The sequence below is a fragment of the Canis lupus genome, chromosome 32 (assembly GCF_003254725.2).
Source record: "Canis lupus dingo isolate Sandy chromosome 32, ASM325472v2, whole genome shotgun sequence".
NCBI classification, from domain to species: Eukaryota; Metazoa; Chordata; class Mammalia; order Carnivora; family Canidae; genus Canis; species Canis lupus.
The window spans coordinates 5,715,982-5,743,378 of record NC_064274.1 but is presented as its reverse complement, the minus strand read 5'-3'; the positions used below and the strand labels follow the sequence as shown (position 1 = coordinate 5,743,378).

Here is a 27,397-nt window from a genome sequence, read left to right as displayed (position 1 = left end):
ATGGACATTCATTCAAAAGGACATAATGAAACATGAAAAATGAGTAACAAAATTAGAAAGACTTTACTGTAAAATATGAAATATTTGAATACATTTAAAATGTATAGATTATGGCAGTCTTCCACAAATAATTGATTTTATTTTGTGGATTTTATCTAAATACTTACCTTCAAAGTCTTTCGTTCATAGAAGTATACATTTGCGGAGGTTTTTGCTTGATAATTTGTCTTGGTAGTTAAGAATAAACCTGCCCTACGACCCAGCAATTGCACTGTTGGGGTTTACCCCAAAGATACAGATGCAATGAAATGCCGGCGCAGCTGCATCCCGATGTATATAGCAGCAATGGCCACAATAGCCAAACTGTGGAAGGAGCCTCGGTGTCCATCGAAAGATGAATGGATAAAGAAGATGTGGTTTATGTATACAATGGAATATTCCTCAGCCATTAGAAACGACAAATACCCACCATTTGCTTCAACGTGGGTGGAACTGGAGGGTGTTATGCTGAGTGAAATAAGTCAATCGGAGAAGGACAAACATTATATGTTCTCATTCATTTGGGGAATATAAATAATAGTGAAAGGGAATAGAGGGGAAGGGAGAAGAAATGGGTAGGAAATATCAGAATGGGAGACAGAACATGAAGACTCCTAACTCTGGGAAACAAACTAGGGGTGGTGGAAGGGGAGGAGGGCGGGGGGTGGGGGTGAATGGGTGATGGGCACTGAGGGGGGCACTTGACAGGATGAGCACTGTTATTCTGTATGTTGGCAAATTGAACACCAATAAAAAATAAATTTATTATTAAAAAAATAATTTGTCTTGGTTAGTATCTTTTATTTTTTTCACTGATATTTCTTCATTAATTAAGAGAGGTATCAGTTTCCAAACACTGGAGTGCATATTTGTCACTAAACTTTGTATTGTGTTGGGTTTTCTTTACTTTTTTTTTTTTGTATTATATTTTGAAAGCCATCTACACTGTTTGTTCTTGGCATATTGTCACATGTCCACTGATAGATATTCCTAAATTCTGTGGGAATTGTGGGTTCAAAACTCTGCCCTACCCTATAGATCATTATCAGGGTTAAGACTTATATAACATAAAAAGGGGAGTACTGCATCCACAGAGAAATCAAATCAGTCAACCAGTTATTTTTTTTATCTTTTATGGCAAAATTGACTTTTAGATAATTAGTGATGTGGTGAACATATTTGCAGAAGGAGTCTACAGCACAGATGCTATGGTGAAAATACTACCTACAGCCCAAATAATATGTGCTTTTTTATTAAAAGGCATATACAGATAGGTACAGAAAATGCCCAAATCAATAACAATTTTGGTAACCTCTGCCAAGGAGGAAATGCTGTATGGGATAAGAACACAGAAAGAAGAAAGTATAACCCAGTGGAAATAACAGTTGAGCTGCACACTGAGGGGAGGATTGGAGTGACTTAGAAAGTGAAATGAGGAGGTTGAGTGGGATGCAGGGAACAGGGAGAGTTCTTCCAGAGGAAAGAAGAGCATAATCAAACGTCCTGTGGCAGAAGAGAACCTGACATTCAAGACACCAAAAGGAAGAAAGGGTCAATATGAGTTAGGAGAGGTAGGAGGAAGTTTGACTGGGAAGGGCCTTGTAGGCCAAGATAAAATTTTAGTTTGCATCCAAGCGCAGTAGAAAACTTCTGGAGTGTTTGGTTTAAGGGGGAAGGCAGTAGAGCAGGGGATCACACTTCCATTCATTCTTAAAAAGACTTCTCAGTCTTAGATACAGTGTGGAGAGCAGATCTGAGGAGAAGAAGAGTGGAGAATCTTCCACAAGGTCAAGGAAGAGATATTTATGAGTGAAAGTAGAAGTGAGGTTACCACTTGTGTGAAGATTTCTTGAGTTCCCTAAACCTCACCCATCTCCAGCATCAGGGCTGGAATAGAACTTCTTTCCTCGTGCTCCTGTGGAACCCTGTGTTTTTGTTGTGGTTGTTGTTTTTACTTAATGTATACAATGAACTTGTGATGGACATCGTCTTTATCCTCATTTTCTGTGCAAGGAAGTATAAGGTTTGAAGGGTGAAGCAATTTGCCCATAGTTCCATGGCTAGTGGCTGGTGGAGGCAGTGTCTATGAGAAGGGGAGGCAAAGGTCTGAGAAAGAACAGGGAATAAATAAGCCAAATGTTTGCATGGGAGGAAGCAGAAAATGTTGACTGCACAAGGAAGTTCAAGCTGAGACCAGAAGACAGGTTAGTGCCAAAATGTAGTACCAAATTTACATCAAATAATGATACGTTTAAAATCAGAACTCCAAAGTGGTGAGTGCTCTTTGCATGGTTTGGTGCCTAAGGCATACACTGATGCCAGCCCACGGACCCTCCATGTGCCTCACCGGCACGCTTACTATGTCATTCTCTCTCTTAGAGTCCTATCAGGAGTGTGTACTCCTTGTCTCTATTCTCTCATTCACTAGAAAACGGCATTTAATTCTTCCTAGCTCAATCTTCACGTCCAAGAAATGTTTAAGTTCTGATCATTTTAATTCCAAACCCTTTCTTAAGTCTCTCCACTGTCTAGCCCTTCTGCTACTCTGCTAGTCCAGATTTTCAGGCATTAGCCTATCTTTCCTGATTTGTTCCAATAGCAGCTTGAATGGTTAAGAATCTTTCCTCCTCTCAACTGTGTGCTCCTGTCTGCTGGCCAAGAAACCGATTCAAACATTGTTGTGAAAGAATCCTGGGCTTTCTGCCTACCTTCCCTGTGCCATCTCTTACCACCCCTGCCTCACTCCATAAGATCCAACAGCTTCAACTTATTTGTGGCTCACATAAAAAGCCATTTGTTTTTATTCCATACCTCTTGCCCCCATGATATTTCCTTTTCTTGAAACACCGTAAACCTCTTTTCATATCCCCACACCCTCCACCCCCTCCCTGTCCCTACTTCTTTGTCTACCTGACTTCTGTGATGACCTCCTGTACTCAGGTCCTGTACCAGCTCCTCCCAGAAGCCTCCTGGCCATAGGAGCTGCTCTCTTGGCTGGGCTGGATGCTCTTCCTCCTCTATCCTTAATATGCACTGCTCCTTTAGAATATTATTTGTTTACATCTCTCCCTCATTAGACTTGGGTGATATCCTTGAGGGTAAGACAGCCTCTTATTTACCTGAGGACCCTCAGGGCATACTCAATACTAATATACAGAACACTACCCATCCAAATTTCTGCATCTGCTTTATTGCCGGTTACTGAAGCACCCTTTCTCCCAATTCATTTGGAAACTTTTCCTACACTGACTACCTGAAAGTCCCCAAAAGATTTCTGTCCTGAAAGCCCTTCCCCCTAATATTTATTGTCTTTTTTGCTAAGATGCCTTGTGTTAGTTTTCTACGGCTGCCATAACCAAGTACCACAGACTGAGTGGCTTAAACAATTTATTTTCTCATAGTTCTGGAGGCTAGAAGTTTAAGGTCAAGATGTTAGCAGAGTTCATTTCTCCTGAGACTTTTTTCCTTGGCTTGAGATGACCACCTTCTCCCTGTGACTTCTCATGATCTTTCTTCTATGTGTGTATGTGTATTCCTTCTTCTAGTAAGGGCCAGAGTCATTTGGATTGGGGCCCACCCTAATGACATTTTAAATATTTAATCACCCCTTTAAAAGACCCTGGCTCCACATACAATCACATTCTGAGGTACTAGGAGTTAGGACTTCAACATATGAATTTTGGGAGGACACAATTCAGCCTTTAAGATGCCCCCTACCCATTGATAACTTTACCCAAATTTACTGCCAGTATCTAAGCAGCCCATCTGCAGAGATGCAGGTTATAGCATCCCTGGCTTCCTCCCTCCCTCCTGTTGAAAGTTCCATGGTGATCACTTTAGATTTGGATCTCTCAGAAACTAAACTTCTGGGATCATTTTGGGTATGAAGCTGACCATGAGTGACATATGGGAACTGGGAGAACTATTTCTTCTTTGTGATGTTTTCTCATATTTGAATAGATGACTTCCTATTTTCATTTTACTTCCTATCTTCTCTAAACTCCTAGAGAATTTAGAGTTCATATCCTACAAGTAAGTGGGCCATTGGCTGGTGTAACTGTCACATCTTTTGAAATTCCAGAGATGTATAATTTTTTGGTAGTGCTGATTGTTTTCAAATACATTGTCTTATTGGGATCTTTTTTTAAAAAATACGAATTATATATTATACTTCTTATTGCTGAAGAAATAGAACCCCAAAGAGGCCACACATCAAGGAAGTGTAACAGTTGTTCTCAAATTTGAATCTTCACAATAGGACCCCAGGGTTTTTTTACACTATAACATTGTTATCTTATTTACAAGGTCCGTAGAGCTGGACACATATTTATTTTATAAGCATTTACTTTTATGAGCCTATGCTTATTTTATTAACTCATAATTGATCACCTTTTTAAATTTTTGCTTATTTTATACACTTTAATTTTATAGAATCTTAATAAATTTAAAATTTATAATTATGATTTATAATGTAAACTTTTGAATATTTTTAAAGCTAAAAAATAAATATACCTATTTAAACTTATTTAATAAACTTGTGCTGTAGTTCTTCTATTGTATTTATAGATTTTATAATTGTAATAATCTATAATTGTTATCATTTTTATTGAAGACTTTATAAACCTTTATATTACTTATTAATATTTCCATACAAAAATTCTTATAAACTGAGCACAGAGCTAAGTTACAATACTCAGAGGATAATTCATTGAACACAAAGAAGAGAAAATCTATTAAATCATAGTAGAGATACATAGATAGCTGATATTTCACTCTGAAAGGACATCAAGAAAGAATAAAATAAGACATTTGATATTCACATGAAAAATAATATTGGCACTTTTTATGTATTTCTTTGAGCCAAATTTTAATTTAAATCCTCCAGGGAAGCCTATGGCATAGGTATTCTTCTTGTTTTATGTTTGGAGAAACTGAAGCTTATGATTCAATAGCCTGCTCAAGATCTCAAAGCTAACAAGTTACGGAGCTAGAATTCGATCTCGTGCTTCTGACTCTACGCTATTGTTTCACTGTGTCACAAGCTGAAGAAATTACAGGATAGAGACCTAGTCAGCAATTACTCATTGTAACCAGGGACATACTGGGTACAGACACTTGAAGCCAATGTGGCTCATAAAAGGGGTGTTGCATTGCTTTGGTTGGTCATCTGACAGTTACTAACCCCCCGTGGGCCTTAGTGTCTTCATCTATAAATATGTTGTTAATTTGTTGCATCTTTCTCATAAGTTTGCTGTATAGAAAAAAAGAGTTGTAGGTGTGTGTATATACATGCATACATACATGATAAATATGACTTGTAGTTGTCTAAGCCAGTCTAATACTTTTGAAAAACAATAATTGAATAGTATAGAATAAAAGCCATAAAAATGTCTATATCTCTGGCTCAGGAACCCTACTCCTAGAAATATATTCTGAAGAAATGATTCAAAAGACAAAAAATATATATTTAGGTATTAATTACAGGAAAAAATAGTTTGGTTGTTCCTCAAAGAGTAAAACATAGAGTTACATTATGATCTCGTATTTCCATCCCTGTTTGTATAATCAAGAGAAATAAGAAGATACATCCCACACAAAAACTTGGACGTCAGTGTTCATAGATGTTTTATTCATAATAGCCACAAAGTAGAAACAACTCATGGATGAATAGATAAATTTGGTATATCCATTCAATGGAATATGTTTGGCAATAAAAAGATGAAGTAGTGATACATGCTACAATATGGGTGAATTTTGAAAATATTATGCTTAGTGGAAGTCATGAAAGACCACATATTATATGATTCCATTTATATAATATGTCCAGAATAGGCGAAAATATAGAGATAGATAGTAGACTAGTGGTTGCCTAGGTAAGGAGGTTGCCTAGGTTGCCTAGAGGAGAGCAAAGAAGGGATGCTGAATGACTGCCACAATTCCATTGTGGTGGTGGCTGTACAATTCTGTGTGTATACTAAAAAATATGGAATTGTGCACTTTAAATGGGTGAATTGTAGGTTATGTGAATTGATTCAATACACTGTTTTTTAAATTTCCAAAAAATGTAGAGGGAAAAATGGAAATAAGAAAATACCTACCAAGATATCAAATACATTATACTCTACTTTGTTGATGGAACATTATGTAGTCACTAAATATTGCAAGTCCAAAAACTGTAACAACACAGAAAATAAGTAATGTGATAAGTAAAAAATGCATAAGAGTATGATGCAAAGTGGTGTTATATCTAAATATGCATGTATTTGGCTAAAGGCTGGCAGGAAACTTGTAGACACAAGCATATGGTAAAGGGAAAGTGCTTCTTTCTTCCAGGAGTATCACTAATGTTGTTGAGTGTCTCAAGAGCACTTGTTTTAATGTTCTTTGTAATGGTAGCCCTGTGGTAGGTACCAGTGCTACTGAAGATGCATAAAAAATAGAAAAGGAAGGAAGAAGCACAAGGGACATTTTAAAAATCAGCATGTGAAACATCCAAGAAATGGAAATTTAAATGCAAAAATTTAGCAGAGCATTTAAGGGAAATGAGTACTGAGGGAGGTACTAAAGAATGTATAAGCAAAAAAAAAAAAAAAAAAAAAAAAGAATGTATAAGCAGGGCAGCCTCTAACGGAATTCTGTCCAGAAAACTTAAAAATTGGACTGCCTGTGTACAGTTCTTCCCTGTAATTCTATGCCTGCAAGTTCTGAAGGGAGGGGATTTTCATATGCTAGAGCTGGTGTAGGTCTGTGATAATGACCCAAAAGGAAATAGGAAAACTTAGCAGTATGCACAGTTTACTTAAGTTCACTAAAATTGTATTGGAGTGTGGAAAAAAGGAGGAAGTCTAGCTAAGTCTAAGTGAGTCAACATTTAATGACCCTCCACCCAGTCCTCCTCCCTTCCCAAGGCCACCTCACCTCTGCATCTGTGTGCTTGACCCTTGCAAGGAAGGAACTCCAGCTGGGGTGGGTGGGGTGAACCCGAATCTCTGTTGGTCAGTCTTAACCATCAGATTGAGAGGCCAGAGAAAACAGGGGCCAGAGCAATGGTGGTGACCTATATCATATACTCTTCCTGGAACTTTTTCCTTCCCGAGTTCCCACTTAATGTTTGCAATATCACAGTCCTTCGATATCCTAGGTCCCAGAAACAACTCATGACTTTTGTGAGAAGCAACTAAAGTGCCATGTTGGCGGTTCTTTAAAAGTACTCTAAGTTATATTTACTCCAGATAAATAATGGTGACAGGGTAAGGCTGCAGAGAGGCATGGTGATCTTTAAATTAAGTTCTGCTTCCATCTCAAAACAGAACACATATAGAATCAAGACTTCTTAGGGAGGACACATTCTTTCCTTCAGGGTTATTAGGTTCATTTGAGCTGCCCAGCAATGTACCCTTAAATAGATGCTATCTGGACTGATCCTACTGTTTAAGCAGCTAACTTAAGTGATTCCTGCATCCTTCTTTGAAATCCTAGATTATTTCTGTCCTTTAGCACAGGAGCTGCTCTTATATTTCAGTCACCAGGATAAACACTGAAGGTTGTAATTACAGTTCAAGTCCTTAACCATTTCTTTTGTCTCCCTTTAGGAATTTAGTCTTAGAACAAAAACACAACGTATCTTTCCTGTGGAGATCTCTGAGCAATTCTGTAGCTTCTCAGGGGTGCAGTTATTATATAAAGAAGACGAAGGGCAGTAATTGCCCTCTTTTGCAGAGAGCTGTCTGAGGATTCTACAACTTTTCTCGAACTCTGTTATTTTACTTTGTCCAAGTCCATTCTCAGCATCCCTGTCCCCACATTTAGCAAATGGTGAGTTCGATGTGGAACAGCAGCTATGCCAGCCACCCAGCCACTCGGCCACTCAACCACCCAAACAACAACAACAAAAACCCATGAGAAATCCTGAAATGAGGAAGGGATATAGAAAAAGGGAGACATTAGTTAATAATAACTGTATATCCATCACTACTCTGTTTTGTGTATGAACCCATGATTTCAGAAATTCTCTTGTATGTGTGGTCCAGAATCATCACATATTTTCCCACCAAACCAATAATATGTAGGTAAGAAACCTATGTTTTGCAACTGATGGGTTGTTTTGGTGTTAACTGTACCCAGTGCAAACGTTATCAAGGGAATCTTTAGTCTAAAGAAAATCAGGCTGCACAACCTAACAAAACTAGTTATACGTTACCATAGCAACTGAACCAGCATCAGAGTGAAGGGCAGAGTTCTTCAGATTCATCTATTGTATCTGCAGATTGACTTCCTCGAAACAGAATCATAAGTCCTGATCATCAGCACTGAGTCAGTTATTTTCACTTAAAAAAAAAAAAGTTGTAGTCTCAAGTAGATATATTTTGGCCTTTCCCCTGGTGCTATTATTATCTTTGGGAGGTGGGGTTTGGTAACGGGATCCTTTGGAAATTTCATTCATGAATTCACTAATATGGCTGCAACCTGAGCCAGCAGGGTTTGATAGTAATTAAACTTTGATGGCTGGAATATGACCTGTGAAGTGAGTTGCTTGCTGGTCTCAGGTTAACCCCTAAAGGACGGAAATCCACATCCCTTGGAATCCAACCATAACCCCTGTTTTCTGACCCAGGGAAGAGAGCAGAGATTTAAATGACTTCTTCTAAGGGTAAACTGCAGGGCTTCTTCCCCAGGAATTATGCTTCACCTTTCTAGGTCACAGGTATCTTCACAATTAGTCTCAAAATACCCTGTGAGATGTGTGTAAATAATGCAAACCACATTCACAGGCAGGGCCACCCTGAAACAAGCAATTTGCCCAGGGTGAGATAATTAGTAACAGCAGGGGTAGAGATTCCAGAGAGCCATACTGTATCCTTTGCTAAGACCACTGAAAAATCTTCCTTCCATTCAAGAAAAATGGCCAATTAATGGACAGCAGGAGGTAGGGATGGATCAATACCTGCTAATGAATTTTTAAAGATCATTTTTATTTTATGGGGTTATTGGTACTTACAGTTAAGTTTTTTTCTTCAATATAACCCTCTTTATGTCTCCTCTAAAAAGAGTGAAAAATGTGTGTTATAGGAATGAGAGCTGGGAGTTGGAGAGAGCTGGATCTGGAGGGTGCTTTGGAAATTAGTGACTACATATAGAAAAAGATTCAGCTGGCAAAAAGAAAGATTACTCTAATAGAAAGCACCAACAGTATGTCTTCATCTGTACTGGCTGCAATGACGAAATACCATAGACTTGGTGTCTTATAAACAACAGAAATTTGTATCTCACAGTTCTGGAGGCTAACATCTGAGATCAGGACTCCAGCACTGTTGGCTGAGGGCCTTTTTCTGGGTTGTAGACTTCTCATTGTATTTTCACACAACAAAGAAACTCTCTTGGGTCTCTTTTATAAGGACACTAATCCCATTTATGAAGGCTCTGCCTTCGTGACCCAATCAGTCCCCAAAGGCCCCATATCCTAATACCATCCCTTAGAGATTAAGATATCAATATATGGACTTTTGCAGGGACATAAACATTTATTCAGACCACAGCCATATATAAGACCTGTGCTAAACCATGATGGATACAAAGATAACTATGACATGAATCTTATCCTTAGTAGTTCACATTCCCAGCAGATTGTGACAAGCACTCTAATAATAGTACATGGACTCTGTGGTAGAGAGAAGTTTATTTTTTTTTATTTTATTTTTTTTTATTTATGATGGTCACAGAGAGAGAGAGAGGCAGAGACACAGGCAGAGGGAGAAGCAGGCCCCACGCACCGGGAGCCCGACGTGGGATTCGATCCCGGGTCTACCAGGATCGCGCCCTGGGCCAAAGGCAGGCGCCAAACCGCTGCGCCACCCAGGGACCCCGAGAGAAGTTTATTTTGACTGTAGTCAGAAGTAGAGGAAGATACAGTCTACAGATTTAATGCAATCTCTATCAAAATACCAAAAGCATTTTTCATAGGACGAGAACAAATAATCCTAAATTTGTATGGAACCACAAAAGACCCCAAATAACTAAAGCAATCTTGGAAAAGAAAAGAAAAGCTGGAGGCATTACAATTCTGAACTTTGAGTTATATTACAAAGCTGTAGTAATCAAAGCAGTATGGTACTGACACGAAAATAGATACTTAGATCAATAGAACAGAATAGAGACCCCAAAAATAAACCCATGATTATATGGTCAACTAATCTTCAACAAAGGAGGCAATAACATGCAATGGGAAAAAGTCTTTTCAACAAATCGTATTGGGACAATTCGACAGCTACATGCAAAAAATGAAACCGGACCACTTTCTTACACCATACACAAAAACAAACTCAAAGTGGATTAAAGACCCAACATGAGATCCGAAATCATAAAAATCCTAGAAGAGAGCACAGGCAGTAACTTTTTCAACATCAGCCATAGCAACTTTTTGCTAGATATGTCTCCTGAGGCAAGGGAAACAAAAGCAAAAATAAGCTGTTGGGACTACATCAAAACAAAAAGCTTCTGCACAGCAAAGAAAACCATCAAAACTAAAAGACAACCTATAGAATGGAAGAAAATATTTGCAAATGACATATCCAATAAAAGATTAGTATCTAAAATATATAAAGAACTTCTAAAACTCAACACCAGAGAACAAATAATCTGACTAAAAATGGGCAGAAGAAATGAACAGACATTTCTCCAAGGAAGACATCGAGTTGGCCGACAGACACATGAAAATATTGCTCAACATCACTCATCATCAGGGAAATGTAAATCAAAACCACAATGAGATATCACCTCACACCTGTCAGAATGCCTAAAATCAAAACACAAGAAACAAAAAGTGTCAGCAAGGATGTGGGGAAGAGGAAACCTTCACGCACTGTTGGAGTGCAAACTGGTGCAGCCAGTCAGAGAAACTGTATGGAGGCTCCTCAAAAAATTAGAAATAGAATTACCATATGATCCAGTAATCGACACTACTGGATAACTTGAAAAGGATGCATATGCATCCCTATATTTATTGCAGCATTATTTACAATAGCTGAGATATGGAAGCAACCCAAGTCTCCATCAGTAGATGAATAGATGAAGTTGTACACACACATACACACACACACACACACACACACACATATATAATGGAGTATTACTCATCCATAAAAGAGAATGAAATCTTGCCATTTGCACTGACATGGATGGGTCTAGAGGGTATTATGCTAAGTGAAATAAGTCAGTCAGAGAAAGGCAAATACCATATGATTTAACTAATATGTAGAATTTAAGAAACAAAACAAATGAACAAAGAAGAAAAGAGACAAACCAAAAAACAGACTCTTATCTCTAGAGAACAAACTGATGGTCACCAGAGAAGAGGTGCAGGGCAGAGGGTAAAATGAATGAAGGGAATTAAGAGTTCACTTACTGTGATGAGCACTGAATAATGTATAGAATTGTTGAGTCACTATACTGTACACCTGAAACTAATGTAACACTGTATGTTAACTATACTGGAATTAAAAATTTTAAAGACAGAAAGAGAAGAAGTGGAGAAAAATAGTGAAGTGGTTTTTAGAGAATCTGAGCTGGGCTTAACAGGACAGGTAGGAAATCATATGCAGATGCTGAGGAAAGGATATTTTAGAATCCATAAACAGTATGAAAAAGGCTCAGGATGGAGTCTGTTTAAGGAAAACACATCGACTCACATCGGTGGGTTTTAGGTCAGATTGTGGGACAGAGTGGGAGTTCAGGCAGAAAAAATAAAAAGGAGTCCCATTTGGTGCATTTTGAAAGCAGTTAGAGAACTATAGACATTATCCCACATGGAATTAAAGATCTGAAAACTGGAAGTTTACTTGTGGTAAGTGTTTTTACACAGCAGTATAGCAGTAAAGTTATTTTTGTTTTAAAAAGTTTCATACCATTTGATTTATGTTCTAGGGAGATATCTTAACAGATGAGGCTGAAAATATTTTGCATTTATGTCAACTTGTGTGCATGAATTCTTCAAAATGTCATAAATAGTTTCGTAATATGTCCTTGAGCAAGGTTAACTGAGTGTGCACAGACTGCACACCGAAGATTCTTATGCAAAAATGCTGACTCAGATATTTCAAGTGACAATGTTTAAGTGCTTGAGGCACTATTGTGAACAACTGGAAAATGGTTCTAGACAGCAGAAAAGCCAACCAAGTCCCTGAAATCTCTCTCCCTCTCTCTCCCCCCTGCTCTCTGTGTTTCCTTTCTTGCAGGAACAGCAATGGAAACTTCCGATGTACAGCAGCATAACTCCAGTCTGCTTTACAAGCCCTCTGATTGAGAAGCCAATTGGCAAAGTAAGAATGACTCCATTTCTTACTGAACAGTATTATTTGAACCTGATGGCTGTATTTCTTTTTCTCTTGAGCTATGTGGGTGAAATAATCAAGCCAATCTCATAAAAGGGGCTGATAAAATACAAATTTTGAACTTTTCAATTGGCCCTACTATGCCCTTGCCCTTGGCAAAATGTTGAACTGAGAGATGCTCAGCAGAGATGCCTGTGCTTCAGCTGCTACCTCTACTCCAACCCTGGTGATATCCTCCCCACTCCTTTCAATGTCCTGGTTTCTGAGCCCTTGAACTTATCTTCCTGTATCAGAACATGTTAGAAAGAAAGAGGTTACTTTTAGTAATTTACATGGTAGAGGAGGTACAAAAAAACACTGAAAACCTTTTTTTCTCTAGTCTCTTAGGTTCAGAACCTGGGGTTATGCAAATTAAACTGAAAAAAAAAGACAAACAAGAGAAAATATTTATTACTATGAATAAAGAGACCTTCATAGAAAAGAAGTGAGAACCCAAAGAAGTTTTATTCAAGGCTTACACTATTTTAACAAAAAGCAATAAAATGTGGAGAAGCGACAAGAGAAAGGAAGAGGGGTTTGGGCTTCTCGCCATAGACTTTGGGACATTAATGAGTGGTATGGTTATTTATTAAGTTTGTTATGGAGACTCAAGTTGGTGCATTTTCCGTTGACAAAAATCATGTCTGGTGACTAATAGTCATCTTCTTACTGGTATGGGAGAGGAAGACACATTTACAAATTTACATAATCTTTAGAAAGGGAAATTTCTGCCCTGCTGTTAGAAAGTGATGGGGGAATGGGAGCAGAGTGCTTTTCCTGCAAGTCCGCTGTTTCTCAATTGTCCTCAGCTCAAAATAATTCTTACACCAAACTGGTATATTTGGGGGTGGCATATTCTGGTACCTTCAACATGTTAGTGTGAAATCCAGCCACAATACTCCCGTTTTTTCCAACACACTTGTTATTTAAACTATCTTGAGGAGTAAAAGACTTTGATTCTAGAAGAGAGATTATAGGTTTTACCTGAACTGCTACTGTTCTAAACCTGAAGAGTCTGTTGGGTAAGTGTGTGCTCTCTAGAGCCAGGTTGCCTGGGTTCAAATACCAGCTGTTATTCACTTGCTATGTGACTTTGACCAGGTCACCTGTAGAAAGGGTATCAAAATAATATCTGCCTCACAGGATAGTCATCAGATTAAATAATTTAACATAAATCCACGGCAGCAAGTTTTTATTTTTACCTATTTTGTTCACTCTGTATCCCAGCACTCAGCAAATTATGCAAATGAATTGAATGAATGAATGAATGAATAAATGAAAAGCAATATATACAGTAAGCTTAGAGGAAGCACATCCTCAGTTTGCCTATGCCAAGAAATAGAAGCTAGAGAAGGGGATGGAAGAGAAGCATAACTGTGGTGAGGGTGTCAAAGACACTTTCCGGGGGGAGGGGCAAGATGGGGGAAGAGTAGGGTCCTCAAGTCACCTGTCCCCACCAAATTACCTAGACAACCTTCAAGTCATCCTGAAAATCTACGAATTCGGCCTGAGATTTAAAGAGAGAACAGCTGGAATGCTACAGTGAGAAGAGGTCGCGCTTCTATCAAGGTAGGAAGACGGGGAAAAAGAAATAAAGAAACAAAAGGCCTCCAAGGGGGAGGGACCCGCGAGGAGCCGGGCTGAGGCCGGGGCGAGTGTCCCCAGGACAGGAGAGCCCCGTCCCGGAGGAGCAGGAGCTGCACCAACCTTCCCGGGGGAAAGGGGCTGGCGGGGAGGTGGAGCAGGACCCAGGAGGGCGGGGATGCCCTCGGGCTCCCTGGGACACTAACAGACACCTGCGCCCCGGGAGAGTGCGCCGAGCTCCCTAAGGGCTGCAGCGCGCACGGGGGACCCGGAGCAGCTCGGGGGGCTCGGGGGCGGCTCCACGGAGGGGGCTGCGGGGCGGGAGCGCAAATCCAACAGCGCAGGCCCCGGAGCACTGGGCGCCGGGACACAGCCCAGGATCCGGCCTCCCCCAGGACAGGCAGAGGCCGGGAGGGCCCAGGACAGCGAGGACGCTCCTGGCCCGAGCTGAGCAGATCAGCGGCCCCGCCCCCGGAGCCTCCAGGCCCTGCAGATGGAGAGCTCTGGAGTTACTGCGGGAGCTGACTCCAGGGCTGCAGAGCTGGCGCCGCCACTGCGGTTGTTCCTCCTGGGGCCTCACCGGGTGAACAACCCCCACTGAGCCCTGCACCAGGAATGGGCAGACCAGCTCCCCCAAGTGCTCACACCTGAAAATCAGCACAACAGGCCTCTCCCCTAGAAGACCAGCTAGACGGACCAGTTCCAGGGGAAGTCAAGGGACTTACAGTATACAGAATCAGAAGATACTCCCCCGTGGTTTTTTTTTTCTTGCTTTTTGATTTCTGTTTGCTTCCCCCACCCTTTTTTTTCTTTCTCTTTTTCTTCTCTTTTTTCTTTTTTCCTTTTTTCTTTTTTCTTTTTCTCTTTTCTTTCCTTCTTTCTCTCCTCTCTTTTTCTCCTTTTCCCAATACAACTTGTTTTTGGCCACTCTGCACTGAGCAAAATGACTACAAGGAAAACCTCACCTCAAAAGAAAGAATCAGAAACAGTCCTCTCTCCCACAGAGTTACAAAATCTGGATTACAATTCAATGTCAGAAAGCCAATTCAGAGGCACTATTATAAAGCTACTGGTGGCTCTAGAAAAAAGCATAAAGGACTCAAGAGACTTCATGACTACAGAATTTAGATCTAATCAGGCAGAAAATAAAAATCAATGGAATGAGATGCAATCCAAACTAGAAGTCCTAATGACAAGGGTTAACGAGGTGGAAGGACAAGTGAGTGACATAGAAGACAAGTTGATGGCAAAGAGGGAAACTGAGGAAAAAAGACAAACAATTAAAAGACCTGAGGATAGATTAAGGGAAATAAATGACAGCCTGATGAAGAAAAACCTACATTTGATTAGGGTTCCCGAGGGCGCCAAAGGGCCAGAGGGCCAGAATATGTATTTGAACAAATCATAGCTGAAAACTTTCCTAATCTGGGAAGGGAAACAAGCATTCAGATCCAGGAAATAGAGAGATCCCCCCTAAAATCAATAAAAACCGTTCAACACCTCGACATTTAATAGTTAAGCTTGCAAATTCCAAAGATAAAGAGAAGATCCTTAAAGCAGCAAGAGACAAGAAATCCCTGACTTTTATGGGGAGGAGTATTAGGGTAACAGCTGACCTCTCCACAGAGACCTGGCAGGCCAGAAAGGGCTGGCAGGATATATTCAGGGTCCTAAATGAGAAAAACATGCAACCAAGAATACTTTATCCAGCAAGGCTCTCATTCAAAATGGAAGGAGAGATAAAGAGCTTCCAAGACAAGCAGGAACTGAAAGAATATGTGACCTCCAAACCAGCTCTGCAAGAAATTTAAGGGGGACTCTTAAAATTACCCTTTAAGAAGAAGTCCAGTGGGACAATCCACAAAAACAAGGACTGAATAGATATCATGATGACACTAAACTCATATCTTTCAATAGTAACTCTCAATAGCAACTCTGAACGTGAACGGGCTTAATGACCCCATCAGAAGACGCAGGGTTTCAGACGGGATAAAAAAGCAGGACCCATCTATTTGGTGTCTACAAGAGACTCATTTTAGACAGAAGGACACCTACAGCCTGAAAATAAAAGGTTGGAGAACCATTTACCATTCAAATGGTCCTCAAAAGAAAGCAGGGGTAGCCATCCTTATATCAGATAAACTAAAATTTACCCCAAAGACTGTAGTGAGAGATGAAGAGGGACACTAAATCATACTTAAAGGATCTATCCAACAAGAGGACTTAACAATCCTCAATATATATGCCCCGAATGTGGGAGCTCCCATATATTTAAATCAATTAATAACCAAATTTAAGACATACTTAGATAATAATACATTTATACTTGGTGACTGCAATCTAGCTCTTTCTACACTCAATAGGTCTTCTAAGCACAACATCTCCAAAGAAACGAGAGCTTTAAATGATACACTGGACCAGATGGATTTCACAGATATCTACAGACCTTTACATCTAAACTCAACTGAATACACATTCTTCTCAAGTGCACATGGAACTTTCTCCAGAATAGACCACATACTGGGTCACAAATCGGGTCTGAACCGATACCAAAAAATTGGGATCGTCCCCTGCATATTCTCAGACCATAATGCCTTGAAATTAGAACTAAATCACAACAAGTTTGGAAGGACCTCAAACACGTGGAGGTTAAGGACCATCCTGCTAAAAGATGAAAGGGTCAACCAGGAAATTAAGGAAGAATTAAAAAGATTCATGGAAACTAATGAGAATGAAGATACGACCGTTCAAAATCTTTGGGATGCAACAAAAGCAGTCCTGAGGGGGAAATACATTGCAATACAAGCATCCATTCAAAAACTGGAAAGAACTCAAATACAAAAGCTAACCTTACACATAAAGAAGCTAGAGAAAAAACAGCAGATAGATCCTACACCCAGCATAAGAAGAGATTTAATAAAGATTCGAGCAGAACTCAATGAAATCAAGACCAGAAGAACTGTGGAACAGATCAATAGAACCAGGAGTTGGTTCTTTGAAATAATTAATAAGATAGATAAACCATTAGCCAGCCTTATTAAAAAGAAGAGAGAGAAGACTCAAATTAATAAAATCATGAATGAGAAAGGAGAGATCACTACCAACACCAAGGAAATACAAACGATTTTAAAAACATATTATGAACAGCTATACGCCAATAAATTAGGCAATCTAGAAGAAATGGACGCATTCCTGGAAAGCCACAAACTACCAAAACTGGAACAGGAAGAAATAGAAAACCTGAACAGGCCAATAACCACGGAGGAAATTGAAGCAGTCATCCAAAACCTCCCAAGACACAAAAGTCCAGGGCCAGATGGCTTCCCAGGGGAATTCTATCAAACCTTTAAAGAAGAAACCATACCTATTCTCCTAAAGCTGTTTGGAAAGATAGAAAGAGATGGAGTATTTCCAAATTCGTTCTATGAGGCCAGCATCACCTTAATTCCAAAACCAGACAAAGACCCCACCAAAAAGGAGAATTATAGACCTATATCCCTGATGAACATGGATGCAAAAATTCTCAACAAGATACTAGCTAATAGGATCCAACAGTACATTAAGAAGATTATTCACCATGACCAAGTAGGATTTATCCCCGGGACACAAGGCTGGTTCAACACTAGTAAAACAATCAGTGTGATTCATCATATCAGCAAGAACCATATGATCCTCTCGTAGATGCAGAGAAAGCATTTGACAAAATACAGCATCCATTCCTGATCAAAACTCTTCAGAGTGTAGGGATAGAAGGAACATTCCTCAACATCTTAAAAGCCATCTACGAAAAGTCCACAGCTAATATCATTCTCAATGGGGAAGCACTGGGAGCCTTTCCCCTAAGATCAGGAACATGACAGGGATGTCCACTCTCACCACTGCTATTCAACATAGTACTGGAAGTCCTAGCCTCAGCAATCAGACAACAAAAAGACATGAAAGGCATTCAGATTGGCAAAGAAGAAGTCAAACTCTCCCTCTTCACCGATGACATGATACTATACATAGAAAACCCAAAAGCCTCCACACCAAGATTGCTAGAACTCATACAGCAATTTGGCAGCGTGGCAGGATACAAAATCAATGCCCAGAAATCAGTGACATTTCTATGCACTAACAATGAGACTGAAGAAAGAGAAATTAAGGAGTCAATCCCATTTACAATTGCACCCAAAAGCATAAGATACCTAGGAATAAACCTAACCAAAGAGGTGAAGGATCTATACCCTCAAAACTATAGAACACTTCTGAAAGAAATTGAGGAAGACACAAAGAGATGGAAAAATATTCCATGCTCGTGGATTGGCAGAATTAATATTGTGAAAATGTCAATGCTACCCAGGGCAATTTGCACGTTTAATGCAATCCCTATCAAAATACCATGGACTTTCTTCAGAGAGTTAGAACAAATTATTTTAGGATTTGTGTGGAATCAGAAAAGACCCCGAATAGCTAGGGGAATTTTAAAAAAGAAAACCATATCTGGGGGCATCACAATGCCAGATTTCAGGTTGTACTACAAAGCTGTGGTCATCAAGACAGTGTGGTACTGGCACAAAAACAGACACATAGATCAATGGAACAAAATAAAGAATCCAGAAGTGGACCCTCAACTTTATGGTCAACTAATATTCGATAAAGGAGGAAAGACCATCCACTGGAAGAAAGACAGTCTCTTCAATACATGGTGCTGGGAAAATGGGACATCCACATGCAGAAGAATGAAACTAGACCACTCTCTTGCACCAGACACAAAGATAAATTCAAAATGGATGAAAGATCTAAATGTGAGACAAGAGTCCATCAAAATCCTAGAGGAGAACACAGGCCACACCCTTTTTGAACTCAGCCACAGTAACTTCTTGCAAGATACATCCACGAAGGCAAACGAAACAAAAGCAAAAATGAACTATTGGGACTTCATCAAGATAAGAAGCTTCTGCACAGCAAAGGATACAGTCAACAAAACTAAAAGACACCCTACAGGATGGGAGAAGATATTTGCAAATGACGTATCAGATAAAGGGCTAGTTTCCAAGATCTATAAAGAACTTACTAAACTCAACACCAAAGAAACAAACAATCTAATCATGAAATGGGCAAAAGACATGAACAGAAATCTCACAGAGGAAGACATAGACATGGCCAACAAGCACATGAGAAAATGCTCTGCATCACTTGCCATCAGGGAAATACAAATTAAAACCACAGTGAGATACCACCTCACACCAGTGAGAATGGGGAAAATTAACAAGGCAGGAAATCACAAATGTTGGAGAGGATGCGGAGAAAAGGAGACCCTCTTACACTGTTGGTGGGAATGTGAACTGGTGCAGCCACTCTGGAAAACTGTGTGGAGGTTCCTCAAAGAGTTCAAAATAGACCTTCCCTATGACCCAGCAATTGGACTGTTGGAGTTTTACCCCAAAGATTCAGATGCAATGAAACGCCGGGACACCTGCACCCCAATGTTCATAGCAGCAATGGCCACAATAGCCAAACTGTGGAAGGAGCCTCGGAGTCCATCGAAAGAGGAATGGATAAAGAAGATGTGGTCTATGTATACAATGGAATATTCCTCAGCCATTAGAAAGGACAAATACCCACCATTTGCTTCAACGTGGATGGAACTGGAGGGTATTATGCTGAGTGAAGTAAGTCAGTCAGAGAAGGACAAACATTATATGTTCTCATTCATTTGGGGAATATAAATAATAGTGAAAGGGAATTGAAGGGAAGGGAGAAGAAATGTGTGGGAAATATCAGAAAGGGACGCAGAACATAAAGACTCCTAACTCTGGGAAACGAACTAGGGGTGGTGGAAGTGGAGGAGGGAGTGGGGTGGGGGTGAATGGGTGACGGGCACTGAGGGGGGCACTTGACGGGATGAGCACTGGGTGTTACTCTGTATGTTGGCAAATTGAACACCAATAAAAAATAAATTTATTATTAAAAAAAAAACAAAGACACTTTCCAAGCACACCTCAGCAGAAGGACTGCAGTCTATCTGAGAAGCCCGCCACCCTCTTGTCCTTTGTACCTTGGCAGGTGCATCTTTGGGCCACACACAATCCAGAGCCTAGGATGAAACATAGCTACTATTAGCACAAGTAAAAAACGAAACAAAAAAAATTTTTTTTAAAAAAAGGCTTGTGTTTCCAACTTATAGGTGTATGTGGGAAGATCTAGAGTTTCTTGCACTTTTTAAAAGGAAATGAACCTATTTGGCAATTCCTGGTAACAGCTTGGCGGCAAGTCCCGCCTGAAGTGGCTGTCCACAGGGTATGAGATCCTGGCTGAGCAGGAAGCCTCTTCTTCATGCCGTCAGCAAGGCTGATGTTTTGCAGGCATAGCAGGGGAACTGGGTTTCTGTACTTTGTGTTCAGTGAGATACTTCCCATCTGCTGACTTTAGTTCCTAGTGAGAAGGGTATCATTTGGCCAAAGATTAAAACAACAAACAAGTAAAACACACCCTGCACATCACAAAATGTCTTGGCAACTGCCCTGAAATTCGCTGCCTTGCCTCTGCTTCTGTCCCCTCCAGCCACCCCCTATTTTGACTTTGTTTATATGGGTTCTAAAAAGACCACCACTTTGTCAATGGGGACAGAAAGAAGCTGTTTCAAAGGCTAAGGTCAGAAGTCAATGAAACTTGGAGATGGAGGGGTCTCCTTTGACTAAGTTTCACTTCCCCCAATAGACAGTCCTGAGTTTCTTTGGTGTTTTCCTAGACTTGATCAGAAACACTAACAGCAGTATAAAAATGGTAGGGTGTGACTTTCTCCAAGGCTTTACAGAAAGCAGAAGGAAATTAAGGGCAGTATGACCATTCTTGGTTTGGTGGTGTTTCACTATGTGATTCTAAGGTCTCCCTCTCACAGTAGAGCAGACTTAGCAGGCAGGTATCTCCACAGTGACACCAGGACTATCTTGGGTTGAGTGGGGTTGCTCTTAAGGAATCTCTTTTTCTTTCTTCTCTCCACAGTTCTGGCTTCTGGGTTCAATACATTAGCTGTAAAATACTCTAATGAATTCATTTTGCATTCAGCTCCATTTTCCATTCACCTGAAGGGGAAAATGATGCCAAAAATGTAAGCAAAATCAAGCTTTAATTACAGAGGTTGATGGAATGCAGTGTTTTGGGTGAATAATTCTAATCTACGGTTATTCTGCCCAAAATCCAAACTCTCTTCCTCACTATCAAGAAACTTTCTGTTGAGTGAAAGACTACATGCTGGACCCAGGTACAATTTCTGCCACACAAATTATGGTACCCCTAGCTGAACCAAGGACCAATGTTTCCTTGCTATGGGGGAAGGAAAGTTGCTATGCAAACGCCAATTGGATAACAAAGAATTCCAATGTGAGCTCATAACAGAAAAAAGAATATTTTGAAATTAACTCCAATTTTACAACTAAGTGATAAGTATTCATTAAATTAATGGTTATGATTAGAGGGTAGGAATAAAGGAGGAAAACTTAAGGAGCAGAGAGGGAGACACCAAAGAAATCACTCTGGGCAGCAGAAAAGCAAGCCTGGAACGTGTGATTATCCATTCTCAGATCAAGAGGAGTTGTATGTTTTATTTTACATAATTGGAGTCAGTGTCTTTTGAATGGAGCATACAAATTTATGTAAATAAGAATGCAAATGTTAAAAATATGTGTCTTGGGATTTCCAGGGGATGACCTGGCAGCTTTGTCTTCCTTGCCTTTGCAGCTGCTAAATATTGTGTTGTGAAAGCTCAAGATGAACTTATTCTCCCAAATCCCACAATGTTATTACTAGAGGACTTTCTTTGTAATTTATAGGAGATACTCTGGAGGATGAATTAAAAGAGACTACTTTTTAATATAGTTGACCGTAAACATGTTGCCCCCAAGAGGTTGCACAGGCTAACAAAAAATGCAAAAGGGATTTCAGGATTTCAACAAATTAGTGGCATATCCAAAGTGGACTGTTGAAAGGTAATAAGACGATGATGGAGACAAAATCAGGGATTTGGGGAGATAAGTAACATTAGAGGATGACATAAAATTTAACTTACCAGGCTCTCCCACAAAATTCTGATTGGCACTACTGGTAAGACAAGAAACTGGGCTGAAAGAAACATTATTTCAGCTCAGCAAGCATTGTGTAGATCATGCCAAGTCAAAACAACCCAGTAAAGTGCCATGACCTTGGCAAACTGAACAGAATACACAAACAGATGGAGCTGTTTTTAGATTAACAAACTGCCCATAACCATGGCTATGCCAACCTACCTTTCTCAAAAGGAATTTAGGTGACAGGTAAATGTGTCCCCAGTCAAAGGGAAAATAACTTAAATGTATTACTTGATTTGACCAGAAGGAATGAAGAAATACAGCGCCTTGAAGGATAGAAGTGTTATTAAATGGAAGGGTGGCTAAGAAAGCAAACAAAGCTCCCCACGCCTCTGTATTTCCGGGTGAAGGAAGGGGAGACTGGAGGAGCTAGGTGGAAGTAACTGGATAAACAAGAGATAAAAAGAAAGGAACTGGTGAACTCAGAATCAACAGAATATGGAGCTGCTTTATTTCAAAGTTGGGAGGCATCTGTGGGGAGAAAAGAAATAGAGGTGTCCCCTTAACAGATTAATCCTTAGCTCCTTTTAGCACTGAGAATTTTCCTTGCCAAAATAGCAAACAGGGGCCATTTTAAGAATAGTCTTCCAAGTCATGCCCCATTGAGGATCATTGAATGTTACATCATGATATGGTGGCTGGGTCTGGATAGACAACACTTCTTCTGTGAGAAGTACCTTGGTATTAATACGCAATATTTCGGGCTCTCAGTGACCCAAGAGGATCGAGAAACTAACCCACAAACTAGTCCATGACCTACTGCTGCTTCCAAAAAAAAAAAAAAAACAAAAGTCAGGAACAGAATAATCAGAAGATAATAATAATGCTGAGCAACGCAAAACATTACAATTACTACAGTCATAGATAAACAGGATTTTAATTCTTTGAACATGAACTGATTTGACTGGATCTCTTTCTCTATACATTTAGCTCCTGGTAAGTGAAGCAAAATGCATTAAACTAAGTATTTCACCTTGAAAGCTTTTTGTAACAAGGTGAAAGAGACTTTCAGGTTAAGGAGTCAATTTTCTTCTTCTAAGATAAAGGAAATTTTAGCTAGCTAAAAAAGCATATTTTTTGGCCTCCTTTGCAGCTAGATGTGGCAATATGTTGAGATTATAGCCAATGGGATGTAAGTGGAAGTGATATATGCAATTTCTAAGTTATGCCTTTCATAAGAAAGGCATACCCCTCTTGCTCTCTGGAATACAGATGTGGCAGCAAAAGCAAGAATAGCCACCTTAGAGAAGATATTTGCAAATGACATATCAGATAAAGAGCTAGTATCCACGATCTATAAAGAACTTCTTAAAATCAACAGCAAAGAAACAAACAATCCAATAATGAAATGGGCAAAAGACACGAACAGAAATTTCAGCAAAGAAGACGTAGACATGGCCAACAAACACATGAGAAAATGCTCCGCATCCCTTGCCATCAGGGAAATACAAATCAAAACCACAATGAGATACCACTTCACACCAGTGAGAATGGGGAAAATTAATAAGACAAGAAACAACAAATGTTGGAGAGGATGTGGAGAAAGGGGAACCCTCTTGCACTGTTGATGGGAATGTGAACTGGTGCAGCCACTCTGGAAAACTGTGTGGAGGTTCCTCAAAGAGTTAAAAATAGACCTGCCCTACGACCCAGCAATTGCACTGTTGGGGATTTACCCCAAAGATACAGAGGCAATGAAACGCCGGGACACCTGCACCCCGATGTTTCTAGCAGCAATGTCCACAATAGCCAAACTGTGGAAGGAGCCTCAGTGTCCATCGAAAGAGGAATGGATAAAGAAGATTTGGTCTATGTATACAATGGAATATTCCTCGGCCATTAGAAACGACAAATACCCACCATTTGCTTCAACGTGGGTGGAACTGGAGGGTATTATGCTGAGTGAAGTAAGTCAATCAGAGAAGGACAAACATTATATGGTCTCATTCATTTGGGGAATATAAAAAATAGTGAAAGGGATTAAAGGGGAAAGGAGAGAAAATGAGTGGGAAAAATCAGAGAGGGAGACAGAACATGAAAGACTCCTAACTCTGGCGGTGGAAGGGGAGGTGGGCGGGGGTGGGGATGACTGGGTGACGGGCACTGAGGGGGGCACTTGACGGGATGAGCACTGGGTGTTATACTATATGCTGTCAAATTAAACTCCAATAAACACACACACACACACACACACACAAAGAATAGCTACCTTAGACCTTGACTCTTGAATGAAATTCAAGAGTCAGAATCTCTGACTCCACAGAACTCTTGACTGCTTGTGTTTAACCCACTACTGCCTGAGACAGAAATCAACTTCCATCTCATCTACACCACTGCTATTTTGGCCATGGTATCCTAGTGCATAATTAGACCAAGGAGAAAAGTAGCTGCATGCTCTATGGAAAGTCACTTAGAATCTAGTGAAGGTAGAAACCAGAACCTGGTACAGTAAATATCAGTTAAAGGATTGAAAATGCCTAGTTGCTAAGACCTATCTTCCAATTGGAGCCTGGATGAGGAAAGCGAGATAAACACATTAAGTTCTGTCTCTGTGAACCAGGTAATGAGTAGGATTCTGCTTAGCCAAGAACGTTGTCTTTGAATTCTGAACTTAATAAACCCAGATATCTATCATACACTGAATTTCAGAAAAGTTCTCCCTAGAACTGAGGCAAACCAGTTTCCAGTGAAAATAATCAAACTGAGGTACTGTAGTGGAACCCATTACAAATAACATTTTTATCGATACTTATTGTATATAGGAGCTGTCATAGTTTGAAAACATCTATAAATGTCTTCATACATGTATTTGGCATAATATTCTATTCTCTCATCATCTGAAGCAGGTCTGGATTCCCTGAGGCAAACATTTTGGGCTCCAGCTTTTGCTGTAACTCTATCACACAGGATTTTACGGGTAGAGTGGATTCTTACCTCAGATGTCATTCTAGAGTCCTTCTCCTTTTGTTTGACATAAAATAACAATATTTTGATTTAACAAATTAACCTTCTAAAACATCAACTGTTACTTCTACCACACATTGGAGTCCATGTCATTTTTTCCCCATTCCTCAAAATGCCTGACACCATGCCATGCACGTAGTAGGCAGGTAAATGCTTGGTTACTGATGTTTAAGTGAATATGGAATTTTAGTTTGTGATTCAGTTAGCTATTTTCATCTTCTTGTCCTTGTTCATAATGGTTGTTTTTGTTTGTTTGTTTTAAAGATTTTGTTTATTTATTCATGAGAGAGAGAGAGGCAGAGACACAGGCAGACGGAGAAGCAGGCTGCATGCAAGGAGCCTGATGTGGGACTCGAACCTGGGAATCCAGGATCACACCTTGAGCCAAAGGCTCAACCACTGAGCCACCCAGGCGTCCCTCATAATGGTTGTTAAAGTAGTTCTCCATGTGAGTAACCTACTACATCTAAAGATAAAGAATTTTAAAAGTTAATTATTAAAAGTGTCCTATATAGGACACTGCTCCTGTCCTATATAGGCATATCTCAGAGATATCACATAGTTCAGTTCAAGACCGCCACAATAAAGTGAATATGGCAATAATGTGGGTCAAGTGAATTTTTTTTTTTTGTTTCCTAGTGCATGTAAAAGTTATGTTTACACTACACCATGGTCTTTTAAGTGGGCAGTATTATTGTGTCTAAAAAACAAGTACATACCTTAACTAAAAAAAAATACTTAATTGCTAAAAAATGCTAACCATCACCTGAGCTTTTAGCGAGTTGCAATCTTTTTGCTGGTAGAGGGTTTTGCCCTTGATGTTGATTGGCCGACTGATCTGGGTCACCAGCTTAAGGTTGGGGTGGCTATAGCAATTTCTTAAAATGAGACAATGATGAAGTTTGCCACATCAACTGGCTCTTTTATTCTTCTTCTTTCTTCTTCTCCTCCTCTTCCTTCTCCTCCTCCTTCTTCTTCTCCACAAATGATTCTCTGTAGCATGCCATGCTGTCTGATAGCATTTTACCCACAGTATAACTTCCTTCAAAACTGGAGTCAGTTCTCTCAAACCCTGCTGCTGCTTCATCAACTAAGTTTATGTAATGATCTAAATCCTTTGTTGTCATTTTAATAAATAATCTTCACAGCATCTTCACCAGGAGTAGATTTGATCTCAAGAAACTTTTTTTTTCTCATCCATAGCAGCAACTCCTTATCTGTTAAAGTTTTATCATGAAATTGCAACAATTTACTCCCATCGTTAGGCTCCATTTCTGATCTAATTCTCTTGCTGGGATCCCTGGGTGGCGCAGCGGTTTAGCGCCTGCCTTTGGCCCAGGGCGCGATCCTGGAGACTCGGGATCAAATCCCACGTCGGGCTCCTGGTGCATGGAGCCTGCTTCTCCCTCTGCCTGTGTCTCTCTGCCTCTCTCTCTCTCTCTGTGTGTGACTATCATAAATAGATAAAAATTTTAAAAAAGATTAAAAAAAAAATAATTCTCTTGCTATTTCTACCACGTCTGCAGTGACTTCCTCCACTGAAGTCTTGAACCTTCAGTTTATAAAAAACAAACAAAAAACACAATATCTTTGTAGTGCAATAAAATGAGGTATACCTGCAAATATTAAATAACCATAGTGAAAATATATATCCTTTAAATTTAGATTCTTGGGTTCCCACTGTCACATAGCACAACCTAGGCTGAAGTTTGGGTTCATAGGTAGGAATTCACCAGGTAAGAAATGCAGCCTGATGTGCAAGGACAAGAAGTCTATCTATTCCAATATTCTTAATAGACAAAATGGCTCCATAAACAGGTTTGATAAGCTACAGAGAGTTGTAATAAGATTTAACAAATATGCTTAAACCAATGGCTGTTCAACTTATGTTCTGTAAGCATATAAAAATATTCAATGTCAGCTCCCAAAACCTATAGAAAATAAATGAAATATGAACAATTAATATCTGTAGAATTTTTATTTTTGAAGATTTTATTTATTCATAGAGAGCAAGCGAGGACATGAGCTAGTGGGGAGGCAGAGGGAGAGGGAGAAACAGGCTCCCCACTGAGCAAGGAGCCCAATGTGGGATGCCATCCCAGGACACTGAGATCGTGACCTGAGCAGAAGGCAGACACTTAACCAACTGAGTCACTCAGGCACCCCTGTAGAATATTTTTTATTAGGTTTACAAAATTCATCAATTCAGAAGCAGGTAGATGCCTATACACTATGGAAATGGGAAACAACAGGCTTAACAAAAATCATTCTTGTTCTGATCTTTCTTTACAACTTATCTATAAAGGCTGAAATCTGTGCCGCATCAGACTGTCTGAG

The 27,397-nt window shown here is 39.8% G+C and overlaps 1 protein-coding gene across 8 annotated transcripts in view; it reads left to right on the top strand.

Moving 5' to 3' along the window:
* RASGEF1B (RasGEF domain family member 1B) overlaps window positions 1-27,397 on the top strand; it is a 547,852-nt gene that overhangs the window by 367,992 nt on the left and 152,463 nt on the right. For all 8 annotated transcript variants that reach the window (XM_025426339.3, XM_025426340.3, XM_049104995.1 and 5 more), the window contains one exon: window positions 12,270-12,353. In XM_025426339.3, the coding sequence (XP_025282124.1) occupies window positions 12,270-12,353 (84 nt within the window). The remainder of the gene's footprint in view (window positions 1-12,269; window positions 12,354-27,397) is intronic.